The sequence below is a fragment of the Chlamydotis macqueenii genome, chromosome 1, assembly GCF_036417535.1.
Source record: "Chlamydotis macqueenii isolate bChlMac1 chromosome 1, bChlMac1.mat, whole genome shotgun sequence".
NCBI lineage: Eukaryota > Metazoa > Chordata > Aves > Otidiformes > Otididae > Chlamydotis > Chlamydotis macqueenii.
Genome location: NC_141556.1, coordinates 60,088,260 through 60,103,709, shown reverse-complemented (window position 1 = coordinate 60,103,709; position 15,450 = coordinate 60,088,260). Strand labels below are relative to the sequence as shown.

Genomic DNA, 15,450 nt, shown 5'->3' with positions numbered 1-15,450 from the left:
ACAATAATGAGAATACAGATAATATACTGTCTTCCCCTCATTAGGGAAAACTTGTGCTATCTATTTATTATGAAAGATTAATTATACCAAAATTTTCCTTTGATATATTGATCTTGTTCAAAATCTGAAGTCAGATTTAATTTTGAACATGATTCTTGGCCTATATACATGGAACTGTAATATTTAGAGTTTTGAAATATAGATTTGGATCTTGATTTGATAGTCACATCACTTTTAAAATGTATTTTACAATATCTGTAACCAATTTATTCTCAGGCCTCTGACGAGAATAAGAGGGTGGCTAATAAATATCCAGAGTAGTTTTATTTTTTTTTGTCTTAATTTGGGTCCTGATTAAAGTAAATGGAGATATTTTATGTCTGCATTAAAAAGTAGCACTCTTCATCACTTTGATCAACATGTTTGTGCTTATGTTTTCCTCTGTCCAAAACTGAAAATGCAAATAATTGTCTCAATATAGTATTTATATTGCACTCCTATTAATATCAGCATTATATTCCCTTTTAAAGCACCACATTGGCATTACAGAGTGCTCACAAGTTTAAATTGAATCATCTGCTGCTCCTGCTATTGCTGTTTGTGTCTATCATCTCGCTGAAGAGCCTCAGGACAGGACCCTTTTGTGCTACGGGCTGCGCATACCCAGATCAAAACTGTGATCCCTGACCCAAGAAATTCAGCATTGCAAATGCATGTATGTTGTTGGCTAAAATATTACTCCTTACATATTCCCAGCCAGCTGCACTATAATTTCTGACTTGAGACCTTATTCATATTTAGGACAGAGGCAGACTGAATAAACTCCACAGAGCTCAAGAGATGGGCTTAATTAATAGATTATCAGTCTCTTAATTGAAAGGGCTGGCGATTGAGTCCAAGGTGGACAAACAAGGTTTTGGTGCTTGGCTACCAGGATGATGATCTGTTCATTTCAGCAGAGGGGAGCATTTGTCTTGCTGCTCGTCGTAGTCTGCACTCCATTTCTTTTATATCAACTATTAGCATGCTATGCCAGCACATAGAGCTCGGAACGTTATTAGGATGTTCTTACTTTTTTTTTTTTAACATTTACAGAACATTTTTTATTTTTATTTGTTCACTACTGACTGTAGCAATAATCCCCTTGCAAAGAACGAATAATTAAAAAGCTATGTAATAAGAGAGCTGCTGTGTCTACCAGTTACGATGGAAACACTTCGCCTTTGAATCATCCATTTTCCCGAATGTATTCAATCCATGAGTAACTTATTAAAGATCTACACAGACCCTATCTTAGCCAATCTGAGTGAAAACGGAAAAAAAAAAAAAACCAAACCTTGCATTTAAACTGTTGCTGTAGAAGTGCTGCATTACATTTTCATAATGTGAGTTTGGGAAAAGATAAAAATAATTTGCTGTACCGCTAGAACCCATTGTAAATGAAGAAGATTATCTCTGACTCCTTTCAGAGGTTTGAGTATTTCGGAGTACGATAGAGTGTCATGGTCACCATGCAGCATTTGACAGTGACCATTTGCAAATAATTAATGTTACCATGGCATTCCCCATATAAAGCCATAGCAAAGTTAATTACGTGCAGTGGCAACACTGTAGTGATCTTGAAGATAACTGATGTAGAAGTATCTATGAGGAATTAAAAGAGGGCTTGGGGAAAACGGTATTGCATTGTAAGTTAAAAAACGTGGTCACAGCTTTGCTACAAATATAAAATCAGGGAGATTTCACCAGTTTCTAATTTTCCTTTTACTTATAAAGGCAATTGTTTGCTTGATTCAATGTAGAGAGGGACCAGTTAGGGAGTTTACAGGCCTTGTGATGGAACCCCTGAATTAGAGGGGTGGATTTGCTGTTGAGCGCGAGGACTGTGATCAGTGTATATTATTAATTCAAGCATATTACTTCTCAATTCTGGGAGTTGGAAGCATGTGTACAGTGATGGTGGTGCCGAGGAGCCTGCCCTGCTCCACAGGTTGCTAAATAGGGAAATCCAGAATGGGCTCCGAGGCTGCTCAGTCCTGCCTTTGTCACTGTCACCTCCTGCTGACCTGACGGAGCTACCATCTCAGGTGGTGATGTCTTGCCATCCTGAGACTGTCCCTGGGGAGAAGAGCGTTGGCCCCCTGTGGTCTTCTGCTTCTCCCATTGGCTTTCCCTGCCCCTTGGATGAAAAAGCACATTTTCTACAGGGTGAGGTCTTGGGGAAAGGGTGTGAGCCCTGGCAGCTGGTAAAATCTGGCAACAAACCCAGGTGGCCTTGTAGGGGACATCCCGCTGTCGGGCCGGTGTCAGCGTCCTGTGAGACTGGAAAGATCACAAAGACTTTTTGGCAAAAGGGCCGTGAACTGACTGTGCAGCTGGGGAGGTTTCCAGCTCTGTTTGCACTTACACTGGCTTCCCTCGCTTTGCAGGCAGAGTTTCACAACTCTAAAAAGTGACCCTGTATATTTAGCTGACTTAACTGTTCCTTGTCAACCTTGTTTTTCAAGCTTCTTCCCACCCCTTTCCCACCTCTTCATAGCTTGTCAGTGTATTTGTTGCAGTACGAAGTTAAGAAGTCTTGAGTGAGTCAAGCCTGGGTGCCTATTCCCTTCCTCCTTTTTTTATCGTGCATCCTTTAATGTTTGTGATTCTGGATGGTGCCTGTGATGGAGTGGCATCCCTTTCTACAGTAATATGGAGCAGAGACCTTCTGCTGCTGTTGGAATCAACATTCCGCAGTTAATGATATGAAAGAGGACTTGGGAGCAAATGCAGTGTTGTGTTGGCTTAGGGTTGATTTTCTGATGGATTGGAGCAGAGGGGGGAGTGTTAATTTTTCAGTTTTCATTTTGAAATGCGACTGCTTGGTCTGTCTGCTGTACTGTCTTCCCAGCTGGCTTTCTCCAGTGTTAAAAGTGATGCTGTGTTCTCCTATTCTGTACTTGTAGTTCCCATCATTTTTGATCTGTCTCTTCACTGCTTTTTATCTGTACATGTTAAATCTCCTTTTCCTTAACTCATTCATCTCTCTGGCTTTTCGAGGCATTGCTACACTTTCTCTTCTGAACCATTCTCTGTACCTTTCCCTTGTGTCATGCTCTTGTTTTATTAAACTCCCCAGTTTGATCATTATCCATTTTATTAGTCAACATATGACAACGGTAGCACCAGCAATGATCTATGTCGAATTTTGCCATTCAGTTTCCTATGCCGTGTCCCATAAATCGAGTCTATAACTCACTCATGATGGATCTTTATCTTTTTGAAGTGTAAAAAGGCAGTGGAGCACTGGTAATGGCACTGAGTTGTGGTTTCTTGCTCTGTGGTACTTGGTCTAGGTCCTGTTTCATCAGTGCTGCCCAGGAGCCGTGCAGCTCAGGCACTCCCTGCATCCGTGTTATTGTTGCAGTGTTTGTACAGCTGTAGCATCCCAGAACCCTTGGACCAAGACCTTTATCCCCCGAGTTGATTGAGGAGTACTAATTTGCTCATACCCAGTATCAGCAGTAATTAATGAGTCTCCTTCCTTGGCTATAAGCAGGTGAGCTGATGTGCTTTTAGGGGACCAGGGCCAACTCACGGAAGGGTTGCTTATGGAGAAGTAATTTCTGAACCCATGCCAGAGTAGAGACTTGGGCAGCCCATACAGGATAGCTAAGATTCCTCATTCCTCCCTTGTGTGGGTGTGCAACCCAGGTCAAAAATCTGACTTTTTTTTAAAGAGGAGATCATGAACTAGCATTTTGCATGCACCAAACTGGGCTGACGTCAGTGAAGCTCTGCCTGTTTCTGCCAGCACTGAATCTGACCCATTTTATCCAGAGTCTATGTTATATACCTCAGTACAAATAATGAAGCTTAACACAGGCAGTGATTCATAGTGGCAGACACCTCTGCAGTCCTCAGAGACTGTCTAGATCTTTCCATAGCTGCACTTTGCCAAGGATCCACCTCAGTTTCAGCCCAGAGTCATCTGGAAATGGCCAGCTGGAGCTGGGAAGTCCAGACTCTCTCTCCATGCACCAAAACCCCCAGAACCTAAATTCTGAGTGTGCCATACGTTAAAGGAGGGCACAGATGATCACTAGCATCTCATGCCATGAGGATAACAAGTACTAAATGTTTCTGTAGCTCTTGTGTCAGGAATGTGCCATACGGTGTGAAAATGTTAAAGATGCATGCTTCTGTGGATCTTGGTGTCATTGAGCTCAGCCCTGCATATCTGTGCTGGTTTTGCTTTTTAAACTTGCTCAGAAACTACTGCAGAAAACCCAGCCTTGCTATGCGTTGCTTTCATCTCTGTTGTAGGCATATCACTGGTGCAGAAGCTGTTATTGCTGTTATGGTGTATTTATCGTGATCAAGTGTTACACATTAATCTTGCAGCATAGTGCTGTGATGAAGCATCATCCTTGTTCCCCTGAGTAATGATACTCCAAGCTTATGTTGTTTGCATTCATAGGACATCAACTTTTTAGCAGTTAAAATCCAAACCAAGCACTTAGAACGAATATCGCCAAAATATCTGTTGTCTTCCCAACTGCTTGTGGCCCAGCGTGGTAGAGAGCAAGCTTGAGCTCCGATGCCACTTTCAGTTCTGAGTCCTGCAGAAGCTTTGATCAAAATACTTCGTATTTTCTGTCTACTGTCCTTCCTCTGCTGGAAGAGTGGTAGCTATTACTACATACTATTGCTTCTGTATAAACAGCATACTCATTGCATATTGCTGTTAAATATTAAACAATGTTATATATTTTATAAAGCTCTGATAAAGCACTTTGAAGAAGACATTTAAATGATAATGATGTACTGTTTATATTTTTCTTTTGATTTGCTGCATTTTTTTACATATGAAATAGGAAACAAATATTTGATGTATGTTTGACTTTTTCACTTTTGATCTTTATTTTGTTTTTCATTCATAAGTAGCCCCTCGTTTTCTGACCTAGCATTTTTGGAGAATGAAAGTTATGTTTTTCCAAACAGTCCTTTATCCAAGTTCACACCAAAAGCACTGTGGATTTGGACTCCACCCTCTGCCACAGACACTCCTCAGCATGAAAGAAAAGCAAATCTGTCTTTTAATAAGATGAAGTGGAGTTGGATAAACATCAGACTGGAATTGCTTGGCTCTCTCTGGAGCTGTAGTTTCATGTCTTGGCTAAATAACTCCTAGCCCTTCTTCCATTTGAAATTGATATCTTAAGCAGTTTACAGTTTGGGGATCTTTTGAATAAGACCTTAAAAGAATGACATCTCACCTGTTACGCACAGCCAGCAAGGATTTAGAATCATAGGATGGTTTGGGTTGGAAGGGACCTTTAAAGGTCATCTACTCTAACCCCCCCTGCAAGAAGCAGGGACATCTTCAACCAGATCAGGTTGCTCAGAGCCTCATCCAACCTGGCCTTGTGGTGTTTTGCCACAATTATTTGGCAAGATTGCCTTCTCCTTCCTCATGACATGGTGCCTTGCCTGTCTGCAGGTGGCCCCTGCTTGAGCAGGGGGGTTGGACCAGATGACCTCCAAAGGTTCTTTCCAACCTCAGCCAGCTTTCTGAAACTACTGAAACTTCTCAGAGATCAAGGGACTAGATAACTTCACCATGTAGAGAGACATCTTGCGGTGGGAATGTGTTGTGTGTTGTTAAACAGGGTAACAAAATCAAGTGAAAGCTGTGCACTTTTTTTGCCCAATTTTTAATGAAATCTGTAATTTGTCCTATGAAAGAGAGGCCAAGGGCAATCGCTGTTAGCTTGCATTAGCATTTTCCATTCAGCCCTTCCCTTCAACATACAGGTCAAAGGAGAGTGAATGTGTGCACGACCTACATCCTTCAAAGATAGGGCAAAGTATTATTTTGCTAGGGACAGTGAGGTCTGTCCTCTGATTGTCCTCTGAGGGAGTTTATTTCTTACATCCACAGAATTGACGACTGTTTTTGTGCATCTCGGAAACTGGATGCAGTTGCCACTGAAGCGAAGTTCAAGCAGGACCTGGGTTTCCGGATGCTCAACTGTGGCCGAACAGATCTGGTTAAACAAGCTATATCCTTGCTGGGGCCGGATGGGATTAACAGCATGAGTGAACAGGTAACGAGACAGAAACATAAAAAAGCAATTGTGAAATGTGAGAGTTTTGTCTGCTTGTCAAAGAACATGAGCACCAGCTTCCAGCTAAACATAGAGAGGACCTTAATGCTTTCCCTGCAGTACTTGCATTGAGTTAAAGCCCCGCCAGGTGAACATCTACATTAAGTTTGGTCTTTTCAAGTTGTATTGCTTCATTAGTACTGAGGTAACTCAGCATGAGGTCTAATGCATCCCCTTAAGTCATCTTAACAGTGAACTGAGGTGGGTGAAGCCAGAGGACATCTCAAGAGAGCTTAACGTTGATCTGGATACTTAAAACAGCTTTACTGCCATGAACAGTGGTGTGGGGCAGGGCTTTGTGAGGTGAACGTCCTTCCATTGAACACTGTCCTGGGATCTGCATTTCACATCCACCACCAAACCCTTGCAGGAAGCGGTTAATCACTGGCACTCTAATAAGTTGAGCCCAGTTAGAACTGACCTTCCAGATATGAAAGTCTCTCTGCAATGTTACCCCTCTGTTAGTCATTATGGCCAATGTCTACCAACTGAGGAGCCTAAATTTCTCTGGAGTTACATCTCCATGAGGCTGATGGTTGTGTCTGGTGATAAACCTGCCTCTGTGGCTGCCTACCAGTAGCAGTCTGGTTGACTGTGGTGCTCACTGAGCTCATTCTCCCTTCCCAGAGGGAAACGATAGCAAGGGATACTACCATTTTCTTTTGAAATGGAGTTCCCTGAATTTTCTTGTGCCCCTGATGAAAGTGTCACTGCGAGAACTGTGGCATCCCCTTTGGCAGAAGACAGGTGGCTGCTGCCCCTGTTGCAGCTGCTTGGGACAGAAGCTGAGTTGTTAAGTTGGTTTAGGTCTTCTGAGAGGAAAGCTGCTTCAGGAGTTGTTGCTGTTCAGTAGCTTCAGTCTGAGCCAATATGGTGGATTCATTTGAAAAAGGCTTTAGAAGAGGGCAGTGCTCCCCCCAAAAAATTGTATCAGAAAGTTATTTCCAACATTCACACATTATACTTTTAAAAATATGATTATTTTAAGTTAGTCTGAACCTGGAAACTTTTCACAGTGTATTTCCTCTGTCCTCCAGACTGAAACCTGGGAACTCTCTGGCTTGATTCATCGAAGTACCTAATCAATATGCTTAACTCTGAACACGTGCTTACATCTTATTTGAGTGAAAATTAAGCTTAAATGCTTCGCTAGGTCAAACATCTCACATCTTGCAGGATCCTACATCTTGCAGGGCAGAGCCCTAAGTGATACAAGGCTGAAAGAAAGAGGGTAATGTTTTATTTTGCCAAAAGCCAAATGCCCTTTGAGTTGTTTGTACACGTTGTTACCGTGTTCCTGCATGTGTGTCAAGCACTAATGATGGGCTGATTAAAAAACCATTCCTCCCACTTGCAAAGAGAGGGGGCTGAGTGATGCTGCAGCACAAGGCTGAGCTGCAGAGCAAGCCTGGCAGGGACAGCAGTGCAAGGGAAGGGGAGGTTAGAAACCTTGTTAACTTTTCAAACCCCTGATACTGCAGCAGGACATTCTGGGCCCCTTTTACCTGTGTAAGTCCCTCTTTGGCTTGAGAACAGCCAAAATATCCTGTGTGGCCCTCAGGCAGACCGTTTACTCTGGACGTCGCTGTGGGTTTCTTTGCCGTGGCTGCCCACGTGCTGCATCTTGCCAAGGAGAGCCCCAGCATGGGGTGTTCAAATTCTTTTCTTCAGATCTGATTAGACTCCTTGTGCTAAACACTTGATTTAATTGTTGAATGACATCACTCACAGAAGTTGAAATAATAGTTGAAGGAACATGTATTTAATTTTAAGCTGCCATCCCGTCCCCGTGTTTCAAGATCCAAACACAATTATTTGTAGTTCTCGTGGTCTTGTTTGTTCCTATAATGTTTATTGACCGCCAAAGAAAATGTTTTGCCATGGACTGTAGCTGAAGTAGTTTCAAATTCTCTTTGCAAGTAACTTCAAGTCACCCAAGAACTCTCCTTGCTTGGGGTGAACTTGTTTTTTCTTACTAATGGCATGAGGCCCCAAATGCCTATTCCCTTACTCTGTATCCCCCTAAATACACTGTGAATTTGATCCTGTGAAATACTCAGTGTGTTTTAAGGGGGCTCTAAGTACTTTGTAGGGACAAACCTTAATTTAGATTTTCTCTACAAAGGTGGCCTTTATATACATAAGCACCCACGCTACCTTTAACCCTGCATGCAAACAGGAAAAATGGGGTAGTTCAGCAAAAATAATGGTGCTGGCCTCTTGCTAGGAAGAGTGGTGTCATCGCTCTGTGGCTGGCCATGCTGGTGCATCCAGTTTATCTGAAAATAATTTTATTTCACGGTAGCACTCAGGTTAAACAGCAAATGGGGTATCATCTGGCGGTAAATTTACCAGGGGACCTCAAGGTAGGCTATAAACATGCATCAGAGGTTGCTGTGTGCTGTGGTAGATTTACTGCAAAACAACTAGTGGCTGTTGATCAACACCTCCTACTGTATTTAATAAGCAGCTTTTTCTGTTACAATTTACAGTAGATTTAATGATTTTTTTTCATGGTTTCATCTGGAGTCATTACCACAGCCACAGTAATACTTATCTTAAGAGAAATAGTGATCGGCTGCAGTAGCTATTTCAGGTTAATACAAATTGCATTGTGCTGGTTCTGTATGAAGGGTCACTTAATCTGCTTTTTCTCCAAACAGGGCCATCAACTTGCAACAATGCTGTCTGGCATTTCATTTAAAATTAAGTCCTTGATTGCTAGGGAGCACTATACAGAGCCTTTACATTTTCAGCCCCTTAAGGTATCTGTGTTGAAAAAGCTGTGCCCGAATCTAATCTATCTTCAGAGGAGCTTGGGATGTTTTTAAAGGCTCTTTCAGTAATTACAGAGTTAGATTTTATGGAACTGTGATCATAGAAAACTGAATAGAATTATTGTCTTTTTAAAATACCAATGGAAATACAGTTGCTTTGATAAGAACATTTATTCTCTACTGGGGCCCCAAAGATAAAGATGCTCAGTTTGGATATATAGAGCCTAGTTTCACTCACCGTGCTGAAGATGATGAGGATAATATGTAAAAAAAAACCAGTCAACACAAGTGACAACAAAAATTGTTGGCTTTTGCTAGTCTGAGGGGCATGTCTGTAACAGAGGTAATGGCTTTTGTTAAATGCATACTGATGTTAAATGCATAGTGATGATATATACTTCAATAATTGTTATTAAAAAATCAGAGTTCTGTGTTAAATTTGTCAATTCCTTTGTTTTTTAACTCCAAAAAATGACTAGGGCATGACTCCACTGATGTATGCTTGTGTCAGGGGTGATGAGGCTATGGTGCAGATGCTGCTAGATGCTGGAGCAGATCTAAATGCTGAGGTGAGGACTTTTTGTTGGTTGTATCTTTGTTCTGTTATTTGTTTACATCTTAAACTACTGCCTGAAACTGTAGCGGAGTAAAAATGCCAAGAATTAAAAAGAAAACTAATTTGTCTTATCCTGGACGACACCACTTGAAATGAATAGTGAAATCAAACTGCATTAGGTTAACACTGGGATTCACTGCACAGAAGGGGTCAAGTCATCGGACTTAGCCCACAGGTAATATTGATTTAGTTGTGTTTGCACACTGAAACGAATACAGGCATTAGCGCTTGCACGGAGCACCGCTCTAATGATATTGGAAGGAATCCCTGAATCTCAGCTGAGTTAAAATGAAGAGGGTGAAAGAAATACCCATCTGATAACCTGCCAAAGCTCGAGCATTTCTGTGTGTTGGGATGTTCCAGCTAAGCGTCCCCAGCACACAAGTGCAATGTAGGTTCCACTGTTTTGTTTTACAAAGTGCCTTGGGCTAAAAACTGTCGGATGAGGAGCCTGAAGCTTCCAGAATATAAACATCTCTCTGATGAATACACATCACAATCTGTCCACCAAGCAGGTTGTGGTCCAACTCTGTGCAATGCAGGTATGTACATTTTTAAAGAGCCATTTGAAAATCCACGAAAGAATTATTTGTTCATGATTCCAGTTTCAATTTGTTGAGGTCATGAGTAAATTAAGCTGTCTGCTTCACTTATCTGTGTTCCATCTGTTCTGTTTGGACTTGAGCGAGCTGATAAATTGTAGTCACTGCTTTCAGCCAGGCATTTTGCACTTTTAAGAAGTCTAATTTAAAAGTAGAAATGGATGTCACCTGTAAGAGACTGATAGTCGTTACTATCTGATTGCTGTTCAGTGCCTTATGTGAAATCAGCTGATGATTTCAGTTCCCCGAATTCAAGCATGCCACCATCAAGAGCTGGCAATAATTGAATACTTGAACCCTAGTTAGCACTCTCAATAGGCACACCAAAGGCACACTGGATGGGCATGGAGACTGATCTCTCCTTTAACCCTGCCTGTGGCTCAGAGGTGAGATGGCATTATTGGGTTCCTAGGACAAGTTTTCATTAGGACCAGTCCTCCCAATTGCTCCAGTGATCTTCCAGACTTGAGCCAAATGCAAATTTAAACAGTTTTATCTTCCTGAAACTGCTGACACATGAGAGAACAGCTCCAGTGAGGACTGTTAACCTTCCTGATTCATTTTTGTAGAGTGTTTGCTCTAAAATCAAATGAAAACACTTTGGGGACAAGAACTGTGAATAATTATGGTGTGCAATTATAAGATGATTTGTGCACACCACAACCAACTGTGCAAATTGGGCAATTACGGAAAAAAAAAAAGGCAAATCAACCATGAACAAAAATAAATACTCTGTCAGGTGCCTGCATAATTTTCCCCCTTTCACTTTGCAAATCAGTTTTATATATATGTTTCCAAAAGTAGCCTCAAATACTGGATGCCTCCCTTTCTGATTGCCCATCTTTAGTGAAAATGGACTCATTTCCAGATGTACTGACAAGCTGCAACTTGCTCTGGAGTCAGTGGGACCTGTAGCTGCTCAGCAAATCTCAACTGAGGCTTAAAAGCCCAGTCAAACGCAGGTCTTTTGCAAACACTGTGTCAACTCGAAAGAACAAAAAAAAAAAAAAAAAAGGAGCAAAGGAGTTAAAATGACTTGATTTTCTTTACCACTTGCTGTGGGCTGCCCTGAACAGCGGTGGGAATCCGTGCTTTAGGAGGGGCTGGATGCGTTCACTGAACCGTCACCCTGCCCATCTTTACCCTCTGCTGCTCTTGCTCCCCTGCCTAAACCCCAAGGCTCAAGCTGCTCAGTCCTCTTCCCTCTGAGCAAACCCAGACCCAAAGAATCCCCGTGCCTGTGCTCAGACACCGGCACGCTTCTCCTGTTGCACTTCAAGCTCTCCCTTTGGCAAATCTGGACAATAACAGCCAGGTGCTGGTGCAGATCCGCTTGTCTGGCAAGCTGCGGGATCTGCATGGTCTCTTCAGATTTTGCCCTCATCCCTGTCCTTGGGACTGAGGGCCGGGTTGTGTGCTTCTAGCAAAATGCTGCATGTGGCGCTTGGAAATGCGATCTGCTAATGCAACCGAGCATTTAATGACTGGCCCTGCTCCCCTACATGGATAAAAGTACTTCAGACAAGGTAGTGAAAGCATAGCTGGCTGATGAGACCGAGGGATGGTGTATCTTCTACTCTGATTTTCGTCTTCCTCTGAAGGTCAATAATAAGATTTTGAATTTTAGTGTCACACACCATCCGAGTGTGCAGTCTCAGATTGCAAATGTGCATTAGATTTTACCATCTCTACGAACCTCATCAATATTAATAACCCCCTTTTTAAGACAGGGAAACTGAAGTAAAGAGTGGTTATTCATCTTCCCCAATGTCTACATTAGAGGCATCAGGCACTAAAGCATAGAAAATGGAAGGAGCAATGTGAAAAATACCATTTTGTTTTCTAAGGATGTCATTTGCATCTCTTTTGACTGTCACCACCCTGCTCTTTTGACTCAACTCAGACAGGAGAAGGCAGTAGAAAGGAGCTTGCTTAAAACATCTCTGAAATGCCACTCTGCGTCATCACTTCTCAGTTGTCTTTTTAACTCCACTGGGAAAGGAGGAGCCTGGAAGCAAGGTCTGTGAACTCCTAGGGTAGGGCTTGTGATGCGTCTTTCTTCATGGCAGTGACAGAAGTCATACTGATTTATGTGGAAAGAATTTCTTTGGGCCTGGAGCAATCCCAAGACCCAGGGCTGTTGAGACACAGTCTAGAGAGTGGTCCTTAGCTGTAAGCGTCCTAATCCGTCCCTGCTTCCCCAGTATGTGCTACTGTAACCAGCTGTGGATGTTTTTGACCTTGTGCAAAAGTATCTGGTGGCCAGTGGTTTAGATGGAGCTACAGTAGTTGGTAAAAAGACTTCATTTGGTATGAACTCTATTCAAGCTGTCAAATCAGCATGAACAGTTTTAATACTGAGAAAATTTTTGCAGGAAAAAAATGAAGCAAATCATTTTATAAAACAAGTTTCCCAGGTTTTCTATTTCACTTACTCCCTCACATGCCTGGCTTTCAGGCAGGTTGAACTTTATTACGTCTAGCTCTTTAAAAAAAATAACTTTAATTTGTTTGTAGGTTGTCAGTACTGCTCATAAATACCCATCCGTCCACCCCGAGACCCGCCATTGGACAGCTCTGACATTTGCTGTGTTGCATGGACATATTCCTGTAGTTCAGGTATTATTGTATTTCCCTACCTGCATCTCATTCTTTTGTTTCTCCTCTTCAGTTCTAATTACATCCATCTCAAACCAGTATCCTCTTGTCATACTCGTATTGGTTACTTCTGCTTTTTCTAGAGTGTACTGATATATAACAGACCTATTATATAACGAATACGGTGTTCAAACCTTAACCAATATGAGGTTTAAATAGGAGAATTTTAACGCAAAGTTGCACCAAAGAAAGTCTGACAACTCCTTGTGCTCCTTCCTGACCACTGTTTTATATGTTTGTTTATTCATTCTTTACACTTTCTTACACTATAACATTCTAGCAAACACAAAACCGCTGCCTTGGTTGGGGAGAGGTGAACAACAGCCCTTGAGCTGCTCCAAAGTGGGAAAAGCACTCGCTCTCCTTTCCCCAGCGAGGTGTCGCGTGGGATATGCTGGTTCTGTGCTTTGGCATCTCAAAAGTCGAGAAGGTTTATTCTGCAAAACAGCTGTGTCTGTGGCACACTTAATGAAGTGCCAAAACTGTGAAGGCCTCGAGACAGAAGTGGCCAAGAGAGGGCTGGAGCACAGACTCCATCCTGCTCTCCTTGGCCACTTTTGTTTTCAGCTCTGTTGTTATTTACATAGAAGTGTCCCCAGTGGAGATCACAGCTTTTGGACTCATTGCTGCAATTCATTCCTAAGAATTGCCCTTCTTTTTGGCCGTGTCTTTATATAAAAGATGGAGGCAATTGGAATCCAATCCATTTTAGGCTGGTGCTGGGCTTCTGGAAGACAGTGAAGGAAGGATACTTGTCGGGCTAATTTTCGATATTTCCATCTTCAGTGCATTACTTCCTAACACTGACCTTACCCCATTTCCCATTCAGAAACACTGAGTTACACTTTTTTGGCTCTGAAGTTGGATACTAGTGCTCCTGGTGTCTGGCAGTGTAAAATGAGCGAAAAAAGGAATCAATTTGCCTCTGTGCAAAAAAAATGGGCAGAATTTGCATGTCACTTGTCTCCATCGTATCTGGTTTGCAGATAACAGGAAGCATTAGACTCTCATTCGTCACTGTTCATGAACTCTGAAAACTGTGATACCCTCAGTTGCTCTAAATGGTGAATTTTCTTTCTAGCTGTTGCTGGATGCTGGAGCAAAGGTAGAAGGTTCCTTGGAGCATGGAGAGGAAAATTACTCTGAAACTCCTTTACAGTTGGCAGCAGCTGCTGGTAAGGACTTTCTCCTCCCACTGTAATAAATTCTTCAATTGAGATGTGTGGTTTAGGTGAACAAATATTTAATTTTAAAAGAAGTAAAAATGCATCTTTTGACTTGCAGGAAATTTTGAACTGGTCAGTTTGCTGTTGGAGCGAGGAGCTGACCCCATGATAGGAACGATGTACAGGAATGGCATTTCCATGACTCCACAAGGTGACATGAACTCTTTCAGTCAGGCTGCTGCACATGGACACAGGTAGAGTGGGAACAAGTCTAGTGGCATCCTTCAAGTGCTTGTTTTTTTGCTGGGGCGTCCGGTTTGAGCAGATGGGTGAAAGTTCTGCATGAACAATTGAACATGCCACTAACTGAGCAGAGATGTAAGGCTTATTGCTAGCATGTAAAATTAACCAGTTGGTGATACAAGCTGCTTTTTGATAGCTGATGGAAAAAAAAAGGAAGGAGACTCCTTGTGATGTGTGGCAATGCAGTGGTTGTTAAATGGTAGCTGATGTGATGACAGAAAGGAATGCCAAAGACATTCCTTCTGAATTTCTTGTCAACATATTTCTCAGGTTTGGGGTGGATTATGTCTGTACTGCTGCAGCCTTAATTGTCGTTGAACAGAGTTTCTGCATCTTTGTTTACTGTTAAGTCCTGTGTGCCTTAATGTTGTATGTATGCTACAAATTTTTTTAAAAATTTAAAAGTCATGAAATGAGCACCTGGCATGCATGGTCTTGCAACGCTCAGGAGTTGACTGCAGTGTAATGGATTAGTATTATGATCTTCACATTCCTACTTTTCTGATTGTAGCCATCCAGAGGAACATAGATACAGGTTAGAGACAGTACCTACCGTCTGTTTGCTTAGAGACGAGCTGCCAGTCTAACAACATGCTAACGGCATGTCAGGGCAGGTTCGCACAACACTGCCCATCTGGACCCTGTGAGAGATCTCTGGGACAGAGAGGACAGTTTGGTTATTGGAATCTCACGTTCACTACTCTAACCTTGCTGTCATCTAGTGTGAGTGGGAGACGCATGCCTGAGGAGGACCTGCTGGCTGTGCATGTCACAGGTCATGGCTCTTACGATCCTACCCATACACCACACACACACACTCCCTCCTCTGTCCCCAAATTTGTTTTGGGACATGCCATGCCCCGCTGCCACCCCATGCTGGCGTCTGAGTAGGTGCAGGGAGGACGTTGGAGTATGAGGGAGGTGGGATGGGAACCACTTTGGTTTCTTGTCTCACAGCTGCAGAAACCGAGAGCGACTCTGTTGAAATTTATAAGTTACACTGGTACAAACCTCAGGGCATGGAGTTTGGGCTTTGCTATTTGATGGCCCAGCCGGATCAGTGGCTTTGCAGAGTAGTCCCAGATGTGCTCGAACCTGCCCTGACTGGCCTCATTGAATGTCTAGCTGCTCCAAGCTTTCCCAGACTGCTTTGAGTGTTAATCGAGTGGTGGTGCT

At 42.5% G+C, this 15,450-nt stretch overlaps 1 protein-coding gene across 2 annotated transcripts in view; it reads left to right on the top strand.

The window, feature by feature from the left end:
• ABTB3 (ankyrin repeat and BTB domain containing 3) overlaps positions 1-15,450 on the top strand; it is a 174,444-nt gene that overhangs the window by 132,804 nt on the left and 26,190 nt on the right. For both annotated transcript variants that reach the window (XM_086740137.1, XM_086740138.1), the window contains exons 5-9: positions 5,927-6,092; positions 9,409-9,498; positions 12,665-12,766; positions 13,887-13,980; positions 14,090-14,225. In XM_086740137.1, the coding sequence (XP_086596263.1) occupies positions 5,927-6,092; positions 9,409-9,498; positions 12,665-12,766; positions 13,887-13,980; positions 14,090-14,225 (588 nt within the window). The remainder of the gene's footprint in view (positions 1-5,926; positions 6,093-9,408; positions 9,499-12,664; positions 12,767-13,886; positions 13,981-14,089; positions 14,226-15,450) is intronic.